The 20,591-nt window shown below is 39.9% G+C and overlaps 1 protein-coding gene and 1 non-coding gene across 2 annotated transcripts in view; both read left to right on the top strand.

The window, feature by feature from the left end:
- The window catches only part of LOC135972104 (sperm flagellar protein 2-like), a 37,956-nt gene extending 17,721 nt beyond the window's left edge, over positions 1–20,235 (top strand). The window contains exons 7-10 of the mRNA XM_065598861.1: positions 750–966; positions 13,187–13,375; positions 14,408–14,595; positions 19,216–20,235. Of these exons, the coding sequence (XP_065454933.1) occupies positions 750–966; positions 13,187–13,375; positions 14,408–14,595; positions 19,216–19,408 (787 nt within the window). The 3' untranslated portion in view covers positions 19,409–20,235. The remainder of the gene's footprint in view (positions 1–749; positions 967–13,186; positions 13,376–14,407; positions 14,596–19,215) is intronic.
- On the top strand, positions 6,937–7,039 carry LOC112060019 (U6 spliceosomal RNA). Its single transcript, XR_002889330.2, has one exon. It is a non-coding gene; the product is annotated as a U6 spliceosomal RNA (small nuclear RNA).
- Positions 20,236–20,591: the final 356 nt, after the last annotated feature.

Below are 20,591 nucleotides of genomic sequence, written 5' to 3' on the forward strand. Positions count from 1 at the left end.
CTCAGATCAGAAGTGGTGCAGGCGAAACCTCACAAACCCTTGGACATCATGTACCCCTGTATACCTGGCAGGCTCACCATGCCTGTAAACAAAGGATGGTTGGAACCTCAAAAGACCTGCAGCACACACCAGCATCCATTTGGCCACATTCAAGTGAGCTGACAGGATGTACCAAGTCCACTAGATCTCAGGCAGCCTCTGCTGCCTGTTTGAAGAATGTCCTTAATTCTGAAATCTGTAGGGCAGCTAATGGACACTACATTTACAAGATACTACTGTTTGGTAGACTCTTTGAGACTGATCCTCTTTGGTAGGGCTGTCATGCAGTCACTATTTAAGTAAGTCCCCTACTACCCACCTCCAAGTAGACAACTGCTTGTTAGTCACCAAGAGTGGAATCCATGTGGACAATCACTCGAAGAAAAAATAATGGTTGCTAGCCTTACAGTAAATGGTGGTTCTTTGAGACGTGTTTTCCATTTTGATTCCATGACCCACCCTCCTTCCCCAATCCTGTGTAGTCCTAATCCTCTGGGATTCTTTACTGGCCAGGGAATGGTTGGGCCTGCTAAGCCCTCAAATGGAGGACACAAGGACATTTAGGGTGCAGGTGTGGACCTAACTGACACTGGTGGCCAAAATAATCCAAACTCATGTGCATGTGGTTCATGTGCACCAAGAGTGGAATCCACATTGGCTACTTTGAGAGGTGTTGTCATTCTTTTGATGTTCAACATGTATTTTCTTAGCAATGTACAGGACACCTTGCAGATACAGGAGTTAGACACAGCAGCTCCAGACACCACAGCCCAGACAACTACTGAATTGTTGAGCACTTATTCAGATGATGAATATATAAGAAAAATTCAAAAACGTCTAGAGGAAGACAGTTTTGCCCGGGAGCAACGAGAAAAGAGACGACGGAAGATGTTAATGGAACAGCTAATAGCCCACGAAGCACAAGAGGTGAGGTATTTGTGCCAATATGCTGTATTGCATGCAGAATTACCACTTTGCAAGTATCTAAATGGAAAAATAAAACAACAAATTGATGTTTAATTGCACCCTAACAGCAGTCTCTAGCTATCAGATTTTTTTTTCCAGAATTACAGAAAGAACTGGACTTTTTATAATTCAAGAAGCTAGAGGTGTCATTTTTATCTCACATTTCTCTTACATGATGGTAGCAGTAAGGGTGATTTACTGCAGTAGTCCTAAGAGGCAGATGTTTTTCTACGGCATGTAATGATCTTAGGGAAGCTGGGAATATCAATTGGGAAGTCGCTGGTGTGCTGGAACTTTGCATGTTTGATCTCAGCCCTCAGGTGACATAACTGTTTTTGGAGTGATTGAACAAACTATGTTCAGATGTTTTTATTAGGTAAATGGAGAAAAATTGTATCTATAAATATGTAGAGAGAAATAATAATACCAGCTCCTCAACTTGTGAAAGCTGTCATAGTTCAATTGAAGTCAATGAAGCTAAGATGTTTTACACCAGCTGAAGATCTGGCCCCCAATTTTCCCCCCCCCCCAAATGGTTGAACTTAAAAACTTCAAACTTTATACATAGCTAGCTCTCAAGGAGGCGTAGTCACTTGGTAAGTTTAAAACAGATAATAATGAAGTTAAATGATTAAAATCTTCCTTTTGTGCATTCAGGAAAAGTTGTTAAATATTTAGAGCTAGATTGTGACTTTCTAAAGTGGCTGTGCAGGGAAGTAGGGGAAGGCAAGGATTCCCCAAACCTCTTGCATGGCTGCATTAGAGTTACCCAGATCTTAGATCTGGGCAGTGCTTAATTTGTAATGAAGGAGGTGCTGGGGCTCAAGCAATTTTTTTACTTTCATAATCAATGCAGCAACCCCAGAGGTGCCAGGGCTATGAACTGCCAAGCCTAGAGGTGCCGAGGCTCAGCCCTGGCAAGTCCCTGCACAAATTAAGCATAAGATCTAGGTGCTGGTAAGGGGTAGGGAGCAGACAAAGATGGCTGGCTTTGTGGAGGGGAATGCTGTGTCTCAAAATGGGTTTTGCAGTTACTTCCTTTAATCCCCACAACCCCCTCAGGTTTATTTAGCCTCAGAGTTGGGGTGAGTTTGTTGTCCTTAGTGTGTATGTTTGTGGTGTGTTTGCTGCTTGTCCGAAGTATATAGCGTGGTCTCTTTGTTTGGGGGACTTTGTGCTGAGCTAGAGGCCTGCTGGGCAAGGCTGAGAGCGTCTTTGATTCCCATGCCCTTTAGTACTCATCAACCCTTACCCGGGGGCAGGGCTACATAGTGAGAACAGAGGTTTAAAAAGCCCACTTCTAAGTGACCAGAGGAGCTAGCGACCAGGAGCAGCTAACCAGGGAGTTTTGCGAAGGAGTTTAGAGTGGGGATGGGGGGGCTAGATACACTTCATTAATATTCTTTAAACTTAAGGCAATAAACACTCCCTATAAAAACAAAACAACAATAAAGGAAAGAGCTGCAGAAGTAAAAAGAGAATGCAGGCAGAAGTCCAGAAACAGAGTTTATTGTACTGAATGCAGCATGTATGATTACCTGCTTTATGGGCCGGGGACGTACGTGTGCATTCGATGCAAGGAGCTCCTGTCCCTCAGAGACAGTGTACGGGTTTTGGAGACTAGAGTGGCTGAACTGGAGGAGCTAAGGGAGACAGAGCGGTACATAGATGAAACTTTCCAGGACAACGGGAGAGTAGTCCCACCCCCAGTCTGAAGCCTCTGTGCTGTTAAGGAGAATGAAAGTCTCAGGGAAGGAAAACATCAAAGTGGAGTAGAGGGAAATGATCCCATAGTTGGGATCCTCCTTCCAGATGATGTTGTGGTATCTTTTTGCACCGAGGATACCTCTGTGGGGGAGGGAACTCCAGTTATTAGGAAGAGATGGGTAATAATAATGGGGGATTTGATCATTAGGAACATAGATAGCTGGATTTGCAATGACCAGGAGAACCTCATGATGGGGGAGGGATAGCTCAGTGGTTTGAGCATTGGCCTGCTAAACCCAGAGTTGTGAGTTTAATCCTTGAGGAGGCCACTTAGGGATCTGGGGCAAAATCAGTACTTGGTCCTGCTAGTGAAGGCAGGGGGCTGGACTCGATGACCTTTCAAGGTCCCTTCCAGTTCTAGGAGATGGGATATCTCCATTTTTTTTTATTTTATTTTTATTTTTTTATGATGACTTGCCTGCCAGATGCGAAGATTGCAGATCTCTCGAGACATCTTGACAGACATACATGTAGTGCTGGGGAGGAGCCGGTGTTTGTGGTACATGTAGGTAACAATGACATAGGGAAGGATAGGAGGCCAAATTTAGGCTGCTAGGTAAGAGATTGAAGTCCAGGACCTCCATCCCATGATAGCATTCTCTGAAATGATTCCAGTTCCACACACATTATTATTGAGTCTTTTATTTTTATAGTCTCTGTAAAAATCCATTTGGATCTTTTAAAGACAGATTATTTAAAACAACCTGCAGTTGCCCCTATCAGACAGAAGCCATCTTTTTAGAAACTTTCCCTTATCTTATTAATTATTTTTTTGGCGCAAACATCCTCCCTATTTCGTTCCTTCTTTCCTTATAACTCATTACTTTCAAGGCCTTTCTTTCACTTGCTAATTATGGCCTTTCTTTACAACTCTTATTTCTTTCACCAAACTTAAGGTAACTTTAATTTTATAGTTTTATATTTATTCTACACTGTTGTATGGGACTAGCCACAGTGCGTGAAGTTAAGCACCTGCATAAGTCTTTGAAGAAGTAGTGCCTTTCCTGTGAAGACCTGAGTTCAGGGTTCTGTGCTTCTCTTTTCACAGTGATGACAATGTAAATAAAACAGCTTAAAACAGCATGAAGCTGTTCCATTCATCTTTAAATTAAAGATGCAGATAGAAATATAGTAATACATGAAATATGTGTAGTAATATACAGGTGTATGGTATGCTACATAAATATAGAATTAATATGTTTGGCCACTGGATGCCAGTGTTGTCCCAAATAGATATAATTTTAAGCCTCTTATCATGCATTTCTCAAATAATCACCATTACAAAGCCATCTGTTATTTAAAAACCTATTTTATCTTTTCTACAGTGTCCTGTGATCCTGTGTTTTACTATGGATTTTTAGAAATGCTGCAATATAAAACTGAAGTTATGCTTTTGCGCTGTACCTTATTTTAGGTCTCTTTCACATTTATGCTTTGATGGGTTTTAATTCTTCCTAAACTGTGCTACATTTTTTCCTATTAATTGTTGTGTTGAATTTGGTGCTTAAGAAAGGGAGAGGCTACAAGTGTTGATAAAAAGCAGATAAAGTAAGTAAATGCTGTACAAGTTTCCACATAGTGGGCTTGATCCTGCACCAATTTAAATCCATGGCAGACCCCCACTCTGACTTCAGTCCTGCAGGGTCAGACAGTACACTTCAGTTCTGACTGGCAACAAATAGTTTTCTGATTAGGTGGAATGGAGCTAAAATAACACCACTGCACTAATTTTAAATTAAATTGTGATTATACCCAGGTCTGCAGAAATGGCAGCCCACATTTCAAAGGGGAAAGTGCAATAACCAACTATGCTACTGAAACCTCGGGAAACTTGAGAGGTTACTATTTTCATAGTGGGGGGGGGAGGGATAGCTCAGTGGTTTGAGCATTGGCCTGCTAAACCCAGGGTTGTGAGTTCAATCCTTGAGAGGGTCACTTAGGGATCTGGGGCAAAATCAGTACTTGGTCCTGCTAGTGAAGGCAGGGGGCTGGACTCGATGACCTTTCAAGATCCCTTCCAGTTCTAGGAGATAGGATATCTCCATTAATTCAATTCAATACATTAACCCTCCTACTCAATCTATATGCTACAGGAATTGGCACCCTTAAAATGACTACTTGAATGAAGCCTTAGTAACATAGTAAAATGGCACCTGTGTGATTTATGACTATGTATCATAGAGTGCAATCATTTCAAAATTGTGTCAAACATGAAGAAGACAAATTCATTATTGAGTGTCCTCTGTATATTTGCACTCATGGGATGCACCAGCAGGTGCAGCTCAGTGCCCGTTGGAGCTCTCATGTGTCCCTCCCACCTCTTCTCTTTGCATTTCTGTGTGTTCTGAGGGTGAGACTATAAAAGGGAACATGGTGATCATCTAGTCTGACCATCTGCATAACACAGCCTTTAGAACTTCTCTGAAACAATTCCTGTCTGAACTACAAGAAGTCTCTGAGAAAAACATCTGATCTTGATTAGATTTAAAAATTGCCTGTGATGGAGAATCTGTCATAACCCTTGGTAAATTGTTCCAGTGGTTAATTACCTTCACCATTAAAATGTATGCCTTGTTAAAAGATGGTTATTCCATTCAGTTTGAAACACTTCCTCCATCCAAACCCCTCTTCCAGATTCAAGGACTCTCTCACGAAAGCTTGTTAAAATCGGAGATTCAGCCCCTTGAGCAATAGAGGAGGTTCCAAGGGAATTCAGAGGTCAGGGATTCTACTCCAGATATTTTCTGGTATCTGCCCGGTGGGTGCTTGACCGCGCCCCCTACCCCGCCTCTTCCCACCCCTGCACCGCTCTCGCCCCACCTCCATTCCACCCCTTACCCAAAGTCCCTGCCCCACCCCGCCTTTTCCCAAACCTCTTTAGATTAGTTTGTAGCTCGTGATCCAAAGGATGTATGCTTCCCTATCTCTATCAGACCAAGTCACTGCAGGTATCTCCCTTTCATGGTTGGACAAGAACATTTCCAAATACAAAGTCCTACCCTTTGGCCTGTCTGCTGCCCCTGGGTGATTTACAAAGTGCCTATCTGTGGTAGAGACTCTTTTAAGACAGCAGAGTTTTTCATTTACCCTTATTTAGATAATTGGTTCATCAAAACCTCATAAAAAGATGCCCTTTTCAAAGATATGCGTTACACATATTTAAGTGGTTAGAATTCTTGATAAATATGAAAAAAAATCCCTTCTGCCTCCTACATAGAGAATCCCTTTTGTAGAAGCAGTTCTTGACTTTCAAGAGGGCAGAGCTTATCTGCTAGAAGACAGATAACTGAAGCTTCAGTGTTCTAAAAGGATGTTGTAATGGGGAGCACTTACCTCTTGAGCACCTCCTGTGTGCAGAACTGTAGGCCTTGTTCTACTCCTGGCACCCCCTGTAGGTTGTCAGTTTCACTTGGCAGTTCTTCAGTGGCTTGGCCCTTCAGCCATGTCACATAGTCAAAATGAACCCCTTCTGGGATAGCAAAACTGTATATCTGCTCTGACCAGGGTTTTAAGACCCAGCTCTGGGCCCTTTAAATTCAGCCCTTTGCTTTGGCTTCCAAATGAGCCTTGTCCCATTCTTGGGGTTTACACCACTTCTTCAGTGGTTGGTGTTGGAGCCCAGGCCCACCCACTACTTCAGGTTCCAACTGAGGGAGCCTATAAACAGCAGCCATGTGCCTCTCATTTCGATTAGTTGCTGCTACTTCCTTGGGCCTCCTCCTACCTGGACTCTTTATCTTCATCCCTTACCTAACCTTACCATAGGGTTAAAGTTCTCAGGTCCTCTCTCTCCCAGCTTAAGCAAATGCAGCCAGAACCAAGCTCTGGTTATCCCTCGAGATACGTTGGCCAGAGAGGAGCACCCTTTCTTGTCCTTTGGTCCCAATCAGGAACTGACCTGCTAAGGCCCTGCAGCGCCTTTAATCTGAGCCTGCTGGGCTCTGATTGGCTGCTTCTGTATAGATTCTCTAGGCAGGCCTAGAGGACTCACCTTTTCTGGTCCCTTCCTGAGGCACAGTATAGTAGGATCACAGGGCTTCCAGCAGGGGGCCATGAAGGGCCTGATACTCCTTGTCACAGTGCTTTATCAAAATGCTACTTGAAAAGTAATGTTCTATTGAGCACTTATGGGCCTCATGGCTTCAGCCTCTTATGTCAGACCTTATGCTTCAGCAGTACATATACTAAAATTGGAATAATACAGAGAATATTAGCATGGCCCCTGAGCAAGGATGACACGCAAATTCCTGAAGAAGCGTTCAGAATGAGAACTCTGTAGCATTGGCTGGTGTTAAATTACAGACCAGGTACAAATAGTATGTTGACCAGATTGAATATCCCAGAAGAAATACTGCTATCCTTTACAAAGTGGCGTCACCATGTAAATGTTCTGAAAGGGGTATCGTTCAATCCTCTTACTCAGTCAGTAACAGTTACCTTTGATGCCTTCAGCAAGAGATGGGGAGCAACAGATTAGCAACTAGAGGTTACTGGAGCTCTCAAGAAAAGAGATCACTAACTTCCTAAAATTGAGAATAATTTGTTTGGCATTCAAATTTTTTATACATGGCATCAAGAACAAGGTAGTGCCGTTCATCACAGACAATATACTGGCAGTGTACTATGTGAACTCTTTCCAGCTGTGTGAGGATGCAGTCAAGTTATGGGCTTGGTATATCCAGCACAGTGTTTATTTTGGAGCTCTACATGTAGCAGGCAAAGTCAACAGGATAGTAGTTCAACTGAGCAGAGACGTAACCAACTGCATGAATGGTTATTAAAGAAATCGATGACCTATACAGGCTCCCAGACATAGATCTTCTTGTCACCAGACAGAATTTGAAGTGTCTATTCTTTTGCTCATGAGCAAGGAGAGACAGTCTGTCCATATCAGAGTCTTTTCTTGTGAGCTGGTGGGTCTCATAAAAAAGGGTCTGTTTTATGCTTTCATAGATTCTAGGACTGGAAGGGACCTCGAGAGGTCATCGAGTCCAGTCCCCTGCCCGCATGGCAGGACCAAATACTGTCTAGACCATCCCTGATAGATATTTATCTAACCTATTCTTAAATATCTCCAGAGATGGAGATTCCACAACCTCCCTAGGCAATTTATTCCAGTGTTTAACCACCCTGACAGTTAGGAACTTTTTCCTAATGTCCAACCTAAACCTCCCTTGCTTCAGTTTAAGCCCATTGCTTCTTGTTCTATCCTTAGAGGCTAAGGTGAACAAGTTTTCTCTCTCCTCCTTATGACACCCTTTTAGATACCTGAAAACTGCTATCATGTCCCCTCTCAGTCTTCTCTTTTCCAAACTAAACAAACCCAATTTTTTCAGCCTTCCTTCATAGGTCATGTTCTCAAGACCTTTAATCATTCTTGTTGCTCTTCTCTGGACCCTCTCCAATTTCTCCACATCTTTCTTGAAATGCGGTGCCCAGAACTGGACACAATACTCCAGCTGAGGCCTAACCAGCGCAGAGTAGAGCGGAAGAATGACTTCTCATGTCTTGCTCACAACACACCTGTTAATACATCCCAGAATCATGTTTGCTTTTTTTGCAACAGCATCACACTGTTGACTCATATTTAGCTTGTGGTCCACTATAACTCCTAGATCCCTTTCTGCCGTACTCCTAGACAGTCTCTTCCCATTCTGTATGTGTGAAACTGATTTTTTCTTCCTAAGTGGAGCACTTTGCATTTGTCTTTGTTAAACTTCATCCTGTTTAACTCAGACCATTTCTCCAATTTGTCCAGATCATTTTGAGTGATGACCCTGTCCTCCAAAGCAGTTGCAATCCCTCCCAGTTTGGTATCATCCGCAAACGTAATAAGCGTACTTTCTAAGTCGTTAATGAAGATATTGAACAGAGCCGGTCCCAAAACAGACCCCTGCGGAACCCCACTCATTATGCCTTTCCAGCAGGATTGGGAACCATTAATAACAACTCTCTGAGTACGGTTATCCAGCCAGTTATGCACCCACCTTATAGTAGCCCCATCTAAATTGTATTTGCCTAGTTTATCAATAAGAATATCATGCGAGACCGTATCAAATGCCTTACTAAAGTCTAGGTATACCACATCCACAGCTTCTCCCTTATCCACAAGACTCGTTATCCTATCAAAGAAAGCTATCAGATTGGTTTGACACGATTTGTTCTTTACAAATCCATACTGGCTATTCCCTATCAACTTACCACCTTCCAAGTGTTTGCAGATGATTTCCTTAATTACTTGCTCCATTATCTTCCCTGGCACAGAAGTTAAACTAACTCGTCTGTAGTTTCCTGGGTTGTTTTTATTTCCCTTTTTATAGATGGGCACTATATTTGCCCTTTTCCAGTCTTCTGGAATCTCTCCCATCTCCCATGATTTTCCAAAGATAATAGCTAGAAGCTCAGATACCTCCTCTATTAGCTCCTTGAGTATTCTAGGATGCATTTCATCAGGCCCTGGTGACTTGCAGGCATCTAACTTTTCTAAGTGATTTTTAACTTGTTCTTTTTTTATTTTATCTGCTAAACCTACCCCCTTCCCATTAGCATTCACTATGTTAGGCATTCCTTCAGACTTCTCGGTGAAGACCGAAACAAAGAAGTCATTAAGCATCTCTGCCATTTTCAATTTTCCTGTTACTGTTTCTCCCTCTTCACTGAGCAGTGGGCCTACCCTGTCTTTGGTCTTCCTCTTGCTTCTAACGTATTGATAAAAAGTCTTCTTGTTTCCCTTTATTCCTGTAGCTAGTTTGAGCTCATTTTGTGCCTTTCCCTTTCTAATCTTGCCCCTGCATTCCTGTGTTGTTTGTCTCTATTCATCCTTTGTAATCTGTCCTAGTTTCCATTTTTTATATGACTCCTTTTTATTTTTTAGATCATGCAAGATCTCGTGGTTAAGCCAAGGTGGTCTTTTGCCACATTTTCTATCTTTCCTAACCAGCGGAATAGCTTGCTTTTGGGCCCTTAATAGTGTTCCTTTGAAAAACTGCCAACTCTCCTCAGTTGTTTTTCCCCTCAGTCTTGATACCCATGGGACCTTACCTATCAGCTCTCTGAGCTTACCAAAATCTGCCTTCCTGAAATTCATTGTCTCTATTTTGCTGTTCTCCCTTCTACTCTTCCTTAGAATTGCAAACTCTATGATTTCATGTATCAGAGGGGTAGCCGTGTTAGTCTAAATCTGTAAAGAGCAACAACCACAGGACCCTCTGTTGCTCTTTATGATTTCATGATCACTTTCACCCAAGCTACTTTCAAGTTCTCAATGGGTTCCTCCCTATTTGTTAAAATCAAGTCTAGAACAGCTTCCCCCCCAGTAGCTTTTTCAACCTTCTGACATAAAAAGTTGTCTGCAGTGCAGTCCAAGAATTTGTTGGATAGTCTGTGCCCCGCTGTGTTATTTTCCCAACATATATTTGGATAGTTGAAGTCCCCCATCTCCACCAAATCTTGGCCTTTGGATGATTTTGTTAGTCGTTTCTCCCCCCTTTCCTCTGATCTAGAGACTGAGGAAAAAGATAAGATAAGATGGAGACAAGATAATTCTTGTTGCCCAAGTATGGTCAAGACAACAGTGATAAACAGCCCTTCTTCAACTCTCCAATGGAGCGCACAGGCTACTTCCAGTGTTACCAGGTTTATTATCTGAAAGGGGGAGGGGGAGCAGCAGAATTTATCTTCTGACCCTCTACCACTTCACCTAACTTCATGGGCTACAGGACTCTAACATACCTTGAAAAATCTTGCCCTTCACAAGTGCATCAGCTATTGATTAACTTGAGAAAACAGTCAACCAGAAGGTGTTATGATATCTCAAGTGGACTAGATTTGTGAAGTGGATAGCCAAGAAACATATAGATCTAACGTTGGCTCCAATATAATATATTTTTGATTATTTACTTCAATTAAAGCTTTCATGTCTTTCCAAATCTTCTTTGAAAGTGCAGTTAGCAGCTATAGAGGCACACTAAGTGCTCACAGACAATAAATCTGTCTTCTGAGTTAAGAAACTTATGAAGGGACTTGTCAGTGAAAGACTCTGTTCCTTCAAGGACCTCAGTTCAGGCTTAAAGCAGCTCATGAAGTCTGCATTTGAGCATATGGCAGATTGTTCACTATTCCACCTATCTATTAAAATTATGTTTATAATAGCCATGACATCAGTTAGGCAAATGAGTAATCTACATGCCCTCGTGGTCAATTCACCATTCACTATCTTTCACAACAATAAGGTGATACTTCATTCAAATGCTACATTCCTTGCTAAGGTGGTATCTGACTTTGACATTAATCAAATGATGACTCTGCAAGTTTTCTTTCCTAGACTTCACACTCACATAGGGGAGTCAGAACTACATACTTTAAATACTAAGAGAGCTCTAGCTTACTGTTTAAATAGGACCAAAGAATTTCATGTCTCCCAATCTCTTTATGTTATGTACAGACAACCACAAAGTCATGCTGTCTCTTCACAATGTATAGAGAGAAGTTACAAGCTAACATCTATTCCTCCTCTTGTTGGGGTTAAGTCACACTCTACCAGAGCAATGGCTCCCTCCACAGAATGCTTTAGACATTCCTGAGATCTGTGAGATTGCTATTTAGAGCTCAAAATGTATAAACCTCTACTCCTTAGACTTAGTGTCTAGAGCAGACGCTCAGTTTGGTACGGCAATATTTCAACCCCTGTTCAGTTAGGACTCCAAGTCCCACCTTCCTTTGATGGGGTACAGTTTGGCAAACTATCTCAGAAGTGTAAATATGCAGTGGCCACTTTGAAGAAGAAATGAATATAACTTACCTGTAAACAGAATTCTTTGCGATGACTCTGCATATTCACACTTCCTGCCCATTTTCTCCTCTTCCTCAGAAGCCTAATGGAATATTGAGTCTGAGAAAGTGGTGGAAGGAACTGAGGTGGCAGTGGGCACCTCCCTTTTATAGCCTCACCCTCAAAATTTTCAGGAATGCAGAGGGGAGAAGTAGGAGAGGCACATGAGTGTTCCTATGGGCACTACTATGAGAAGGTTCCACCACCTGAGCTGTACCTGCCAGTGTATCCCACTAATGGGAATATGCAAAGTCCATCTCAAACAACTCTGGTTACAGGCAAGTAACCTTCATTTTCAAGACTATTGAATTCTCTATTTTAAATTTGCATGCGTAAATGACATTTCTGTGTGAAAATGGATGTGTGCATGCACAATCAGATCTGCTCCTGCAGTGAGCTTCATGTGGGCAGAACCCTGTGCCCATGTGGAGCTCATTGCAGGATTGAGACCTCAGAGGCTGGCTTAATAGCCAGTTGAAAACTTTTGCCCCGGGGGTGATAGTGCTGTATATCTTCTTAGACATTTCAAATCAGTAGCATTTCACGAGAATGCACTAGCCTGCCTGCCCATCTGATATAGTATTCAATAAGTTAAAAGAATTAAAAAACAAATACAGTGGTTTGAATTAGCAATATTGTATTTGCTTTTTTCCTCTACAACAGTATATCATAGTTTGCAGTAATACAAAGGACATCTTTCTCATAATTTTCTATAGTACTTCTAGAACTGCCGTTAACCCTAGTGGATATGTGTTAGTAGGTTATTGTTACATGCCTGGTTGCACTGTGAGGCACACTATAGCATATTAGAGTTGGTTATTGCTTTTGGAGTATGTCTGTTTGTTAACAGTAATTTAAAAAACAAAAACAAAATTTGAGGTGGGTTTATGTAGTGTGTTGTTCCATTGCAGCTCCAACACAAACATCTGATGAAAGGGAAACTAGGCTCATGAAGGATAAAAGTATCAGTGTAGACCTGCCAGTTTTCCCCTCTAGCCTCTTTGTCCACTTCTCTCCTCTTTTCTGAAGAAACTGAATTGGGACTCTTAGACAAGCTCTAATTACAAATCTCTAAACTAAACTTTAAAGCTGTACCATTGCTTCTGGAGCAGGTGTCTGGGCTGTGGAGGGAATCAGTGATTTCCCTTTCAAGCCCTTCTGTGGGACTGTGGGATTTCAAAGAGAAACTGCAACTTTCACTCAAAGCGCAGTGCCTGGGCTGCAGAAGCAGCTGAAAAGTTTTGAAGTTTAATTCAGAGATCTGAATTCATAAGAACAGAGGAGTTGCAGAAGGAAGCTGAAAACGTAAGCACGTCAATGAGGAGATACTACAAACTGTGGTTGCCACTGCATTTAACAAGGACAAACTCCTAAACCCTCCTAAACTCCTAAGTTAATTAGGATAATAAAGAGAAACAGAAAACCAGTCCTTCTTTTCCTTTATGATTTCTTTCTTAACATTTATAATAGGCAGTCATGCTATTTTGAATAAACATTTTATATCAGGAGTATAGAATTTTCTGACATAATCCATTAAATAGTTAATCACTATTTAGCATAGCTTACAATATTTTATTTTTTTAGGAGGCTTACCGGGAAGAGCAACTTATTAATAGATTAATGAGACAGTCCCAGCAGGAGCGGAGGATTGCTGTACAACTCATGCATGTTCGGCATGAAAAAGAAGTGCTATGGCAGAACAGAATTTTCAGAGAAAAACAGTATGAGGAAAGACGACTGAAAGAGTTCCAAGAAGCTCTTGACAGAGAGGCGGTAAAAGATTAATTATTCAATATATTGTGCGGAGCTTTGTCTACCTCCCATACATGAGCTCAGATTTTTAAAGGTATTCAGGCATTGCCCTGCCAGTGTTGCAAGGCCTAAGTGACTTAGGAGCCTGTCTCATTTTCAAAAGTGACTTAAGCACTTGCGAGCCTAAGTCCAAATGAGATGTTATGCCAAATGTTATGGATACAGCAGGGCATGACACTCACACATTCACCCTTTCCAGCTCCGACCCCTCACTCTATCTCCCCCCAGTCCCTCCAAAATAAACTTAATTTTCATTAGGAATCTCATGCATCCAGGAGTCTGTAGGTATTGATCAGGGATATGCCAGAATTACACCTCCTGGCCACCAGGGCCCACTGTGCTATTGGGAGTGCTGATAGTCAGGCTGCTCTTCCTCCTTTCTGATTTTATGTGCAAAAATTTTGGAGGGTAAGGGTTCTAAAGCTCAAATAGCATCAGTATCTTTGTATTAATTCTTTGCAGCCCTTGCTGTTTAAACTGTGTGCCATACTTTCTAAAATGTATTTAATGGCTGAAATCCTGGCCCAATTGACATCGAGAGGTGTTTTAGTATTGACTGTACTGGGACTGGGATTTCGTCCAGTGTCTACATGACTGTTCTTCATGAATAGCAAATATACTCTCTCCATGTTTAAGGTTAAAATGGCTTTTTTTCAGAAATCACTGAAAAAAATATTTTACTTGTTATGGGGGAAGTAACATTTTGCTCCTTTACTTCAGTATATTAGTGACTATTTTGCAAAAAGCAGGGACTTACAGAGTCTTCAGAGGTTGTATTCAGATTTCTGCATGTCTTAATTTTTTATTACCTGCTATATATCATTTGATTAATGAATCTGATAAAAATGTTTTCAATTCTCGACTCAAATTCAGCAAGTTCATTTTCTTTTTAAAGATTACTCTAAGCATTTTTAAACTTTTTTTATTGCTATGCCAGTTCAAGTTAATTAACAATCTAATTAAAAAGTTTGTTTTTGAAAAAAAAATCCTTAGGCTCTTGCAAACCAAGAAAAAATTTATTATGAGGAACGTATTTGCAAAGAAAGAGACCTACATGAGAAAACGGCTGCTGAAAGAGCGGAGGCTCGATATAAAAAGCATTATTCCATGTGTTGGGAAGTGATTGACCAAATTATTGATCTATCAACCAAAACAGGAGAATATCGAATGTTGACAAACAAGTAAGTAAATTTCAGAAGTCAGAGAAAAGAAACAGAATACAGGGAAAGGAAAATTAGTGAGATACATTATTTCATGAAATATATTCCCTTGTGAATGCTCTCCTTTACAGTTGTGGTTAATACTGAAAACAAGCATATAATTTAAAAGGTTATTATCGAATCATGAGTTCTGTTTCTCGTATTCAATGTACCGGAGCTAATGTTACTGTGGAAAAATTAAACCCAACTCCACAGTACTAATTACTTTCAACTGGAACTATTTTTCAATATTTTCACATGAAGTAATAATAATAATAATAAAATATTTGTAGTATAATCTTTTGTTCTAAAGGATCACAATGTAATTTATATAGCTAATAGAGCTGTTAATTAATCACAGTTAACTCAAGTGATTAACTCAAAACAAATTAACTTGATTAAAAAAAATAATCCTGATTAATCACTGTTTTAATCGTACTGTTAAACAATAATAGAATACCAATTGAAATTTATTCTAAATATTTTGGATGTTTTTCTATATTTTCAAATATTGATTTTAATTATAAAAAATGTACCAAGTGTACAGTGCTCACTTTATATTATTTTTATTACAAATATTTGCACTGTAAAATATAAACAGAAGAAATAGTATTTTTCTATTAATCTCAGACATGTGCTGTAGTGCAATCTTCTTATTGTGAAAGTGCCACTTACAAATGTAGACTTTTATTTTTTTTGGTGACATAACATTTGCAATGTTATCGAGCAAAACCCATCCTCAGCATGGAAGAATGTCCTCTGGAATGGTGGTCAAGCACGAAGGGGCATACAAATGTTTGGCATATCTGGCACATAAACACCTGCAACGCCTCTACAAAAGTGCCATGCTTACACCTGTTCTCATTTTCAGGTGACATTGTAAATAAGAAGTGGGCAGCATTATCTCCCATAAATGTAAAAAAACTTGTTTGTCTTAGCAATTGGCTGAACAAGAAGTAGGACTGAATGGACTTGTAGGCTCTAAAGTTTTACATTGTTTTGTTTTTGAGTGCAATTATGTAAAAAAAATTCTACATTTTTAAGTTGCACTTTCATGATAAAGAGAGTGAACTACAGCACTTGTATGAAGTGAATTGAAAAATACTATTTCTTTTTATCAGTGCAAGTATTTGTAATAAAAATAATATAAAGTGAGCACTATACACTTTGTATTCTGTGTTGTAACTGAAATCAATAATATCTGAATATCAAGCTTTGGCCTGGGACTTCTAAACAAGAAAGAACTTGTTTTCTCACTGAGTCTCCTGCCTTCTCTGTTATTTTCTTGTCAGACTTTTTTCTTCCCCTGCTTTCTCCTTGGTCCGGAAACCTTTAGCACTCCTTAGTCCATGGCTCATACTCTTTTCAGTCATACTCTTACTCCTCACCAGTTCCTTCTCCTGCCTGCCTTTAGGACTTCTCTTAAGCCCTCTCACTGGATTCTGGCCACAGACCCTCTCCTTCTCCTGCTTCAGGTCCCTGACCTCTGGGAACACCATTGGCAATCTTGGTCTACAACTCAGTTTGGTCCACCTTAGAGCATCTCTACAGCAAGCTGCTACACCCTCCAGCCTTCTCTAACTATTGCAAAAACAAGCAATTGTATATAGTCATGTTCCATTCCACAGTAGGCTTTGCTGTAACCTGCAGTCACACAATCCCTCTGATGAGTACAACCCACAGAGTGCTGATCTTAAAAGGCTTTAACTGGACGTAGGCCTGCTTTGAAAGGGACAACACATTTTGTGACAGTCTGAAATAATACTGCATGCATCTGAAACTGCAAGGGGAATATAATGCACATTTGAATTGTTCACGACAGCAGGTTTAATGTCCTAAATCTTGCAAACGATACTAGGATGTGAGTAAGCAATTCAGAAAATGGAACCTTTTTGTGGCTTTCAGAGAACAATCTAAGGGTCATCCCATCTTGGCTCAAAGACTGTGTAAGTGGATCAGATTATGCATTCAGTCATGTTAGGAACTAGTTGGGCAGGGCTCACTTAACTAAGGGGATAGCAGCTTCCACAACATGTATAAACAATGTGCCTTTATTTGAAATCTGTAAGGCTACTGAATAAGGCTACCTTCACAAACCACCATTTTGATGACATGGTATCAAGAGCAGATACTGGTTTTGGGAAGGCAGTGTTTCAGTCATTGTTTACCTAATAGGGGTCTTCAACCCATCTCCCTGAAGAAATCACTGCTAGCTAGTCTTAATCCAGGATATGGTTAATAATGAGTTAACAAGCTACAACTTCAGGTGGTTGTTGATCTTTTTATACTGAAATTTTAAATTAAATATTCAGTTTTTAAGGGAAAGTAGGGGGAAAGCCCACAAACAACATGAACTGTCAAACTGCTGAAAGGTAGTATGTTTTAAAATATTTTTCATCCTTTCTCCATTATGTAAGTGTGAAAGTGCTCTCCCCTTCTTACGCCTCACCTTCTCATTTCCCTCTCTCGTCTCCTTTCACTCCTTACAGGTCAGTACATCTCTTCTTGAGAGACACTGAAAAATAACTATACAGTGATTACACAGAGCCCTGCACTATGGCTTTTATCCAGTCAGAATACATAGATTAACATACTGTATGAGTAATAAGAAATAATCATAGTTATTGTGCATATCAGCACTCTAGAAACTATGAGAATTCAGAGACTTGAATAATTGGTAGGACAAGGAGAGGACTGAACGTTTGTTTTTATAACTGTAGAGTATCCCTGTACTCAGGCTGAGGCCATTGCATTTCAGTGTAATTGGAATTAATAGTCTTACACTGTGAAAATATGAATAATGTATAAGTTTTATAAGATGTCCTTTTTATGACTTTCATATTTTTCTCTCTACATCGAGAAGCACAAAAGTCCTCTAAGAGGCACCGCACAGAAATCACAAGTCAGGAGTAGGGGGAGGCTGAAGTGGCTTAAATCTTTGTGCTCTCCCAATCCTAGGTTGCTCCAATGGCTGGATGGCCCACAGCATAACTTAGACAGCTATGGGGGCTTGTTTACATTACAGCAGCCTCCCTGGGCTGCCCTAAGGACCACAGCTCTGCTTGGAATCTCCACAGTGTTCTATACTGTGGGTGGCCCCACCCCTGACATGCCCCCTGCATCAGAGCTTGTGAGATGATCCTCAGAAAGCAGTCTTGCAGCTGTCTCCACAGTGCCTGTCCCAGGGGAATCCTCCCGGTCAGATTTGGGGCTTTAAAGGCTCCCTTATGTTGTTCCAGCCTTTTTACACATCATAAAGGAGCTAGAGTGGTGGTGAAGATTTCACCCCAAGAATATAAATATCCATTGCCTTTAAAGAATAACTGTTATGTTAAAAAGATTAAGAGCAAAAGATTATGAAAGAAAAATGTGCAATTATGGCCCAATAAATGTTTAATATGAATTGTATTTCAGCATTGCAATATTTAACATCACGTTCACATTTTGTGGGTGATTTCCTTGTCAATGTGCAGCCATGACTCCAATGTAAATTAGTATAAAACATATGTGAACTGAGTGGTGAATACACTATATAGGTACATATACAGATCAAGATTGTATCAGCATCCTGACTGCCACGGGAGGTAAATTTTGTCAGTATTTCCATGCATTTCCTTGTGCAAGATGCAAACAGTATTATTTTCAGTGTTCAAAGGAATTATGTGCAAAGTATATTTATAGCATAACACTCAGTTATCTCAGATCTGTACTTAAAAAGAAGAAAATTCAAATAGATGAAGTTGTGTACCAAAATGATAATGCTGTCTGCTAGCAATTTTATAGTTGTGCCCTTTTATGGTCATATAATTAAATCGCAGCTTTTTTTTTTCTTTAATACAAAGTGCAAGATAATTATAAGGTAGTCATATGTATTTTGACAATAATATAACTCAGTTCAATTTGAGCACACCTGTTGAATACAGGCTAATTGTGCTACTGGTGTTGCTCAGCTTGTTGATTTGAGCAACCATGGAATTACTACGTATGATGTGTTCAGGTTCTTTGTTTTATCTCTAATAAATTTATATCTACTTTAATTTGTTATTTTCTAGAAATACCTTTCTTTTCTAATGGAAACATAATCAGGTTGAATTACTTATATTATCATAAACTAATATTAGCATGTAGAGTAGGCATTTCTGGACAGAACTTGCCACCCTCTGTTGTTGGTGTTCTGACTGCAGAAAACTGCGGAAGGGATGGATTGGATGTGGAGTCCACATCTCTTGTGTAGCCTAGAGTACATCTCCACAGATCCTCCAATGAGTCCTTCCTCAGTGAGAATATAAGTTTTGGAGTAGGAGAGGGACAGAGACAATAGATTTTCTACTACACAGTTTCACCAACCAAATACTGCACACCAGCACATATGTGGAGATACAGCGGCCCTTGTGTCTATAACAGCAGCTGCAGATGAGGTTGGGTACAACTATACGGTCTTTAGGGTGGGTTCTGTCTTCATCCCAAATCCCACAGATGTTCTAGTGTAGAACCTGTTTACTTCTGCTGCATGTTTGGGGCAGAATTTGGTCCATAATTCTCAAAACAGCTGACTTGTTAGTTTGGTTTGACAACTAATTTGGTTTGTTTTTGTTTCTGCAGCCTAATTCCAATTAAACTGATGCGTGATTGGAAAGAACTTTTTTTTAACGGAAAACCAATATATGAACAAGCGTCGATTGAACCTTTGCCAACTGAGCCAACCCCAGAACAACTTGTAGAGTTGGATAAAATGAATTTGCTAGATGAGAAAGATTATGATGAATATAAGGTACCCCTAACTGACATGGCATAATGAAAGAAAATGCACCTTGTTTACTCATGATTGTTGACAATTTGTTGTGATGTTCTAATACATTTGGGTTTGGGGTTTTTTTGGACAGTTTATGATGATAGAATTAGATATAAATTTTCATGTAGTTACAGATGTTTTCACATTAACTCCTTATTGGTCTGGGAGTAAATAATAATTTCTGTTGTTGGCATTTGAAAGCCTGTGCAACCCTGAAAATCTTAATCCTTGTTTGGCCTTGAGTGCAGTAACACATTTCATACTGTATATGAACAACTGATGTTACTATCAAGAATACATAACTACAACATGTGAAATCTCAGTGCAATTATTTTTAAGTAGAAATTAAAGTGTAGTTAATTGCACCACATTAGAAAATGTAACACAAAGTAGTCAGCAAAAAAACCCCCAAGACTAAATAAAAACAGTGCCTGTTACAAGATCTGGTAGTCCTGTAAATACTATTTGCAACAAGTTGTGAATTAAACCTTTGTAGTGGAATTTTATCTTTGGTGATCCATTTATTTTAATAGGACAATATTTTAAAAAAGAAGTTTTGAAAGATGGCTGATATTGTTATGACCATGCTGTAATAATCTAAGTGACAATTTTTCAGATCCTATAATCTGTTTCCTGCAGTTTTAGAACACAATGTAATTTAACAATTGAAAATTGAAGTAAGAATGTTGAACTGCTTTGGCCAAAGTACGCTACATAGTCATTTCCTCCCCAATTCAGTATTATTTATTCTCTTGTTTGAAAAAGAAGCTTTTATGCTTTGAATCTTTTCTGGCAGTCTGTTTAGTATAATATAGCACAATCATTGTAAATAACTTGTATTTCTGTCTTTGTTGTTTGAGAAATGATTACCACACGATATGTGCTTTTTACCCACATCCTGAACCAATTGGTACATATTCTTTTGCAGTAAGTAGTCAACTTTTGTTAGGGGTTGGTGTGGTGTATGTCTGACAGCTCAGTTTATTTTGTTTTCAATCTCTGAATATGTTCTCTGCCAACTGAAAGTTATTTACAAGATACCTGTTCATACAGCATTAACACGTATGATAAATTTTAAAACCTTCCTTAGAAGTGCAAAGACAAATATACTCTGTGGAGGGAGGAAGCTAGATGGTTGAGATTTAGTAATGGCATAATAAGTCTTTGGGCCAGAGTCTCGTTTACA

Source organism: Chrysemys picta, chromosome 6 (genome assembly GCF_011386835.1).
Source record: "Chrysemys picta bellii isolate R12L10 chromosome 6, ASM1138683v2, whole genome shotgun sequence".
Classification (NCBI taxonomy): domain Eukaryota; kingdom Metazoa; phylum Chordata; order Testudines; family Emydidae; genus Chrysemys; species Chrysemys picta.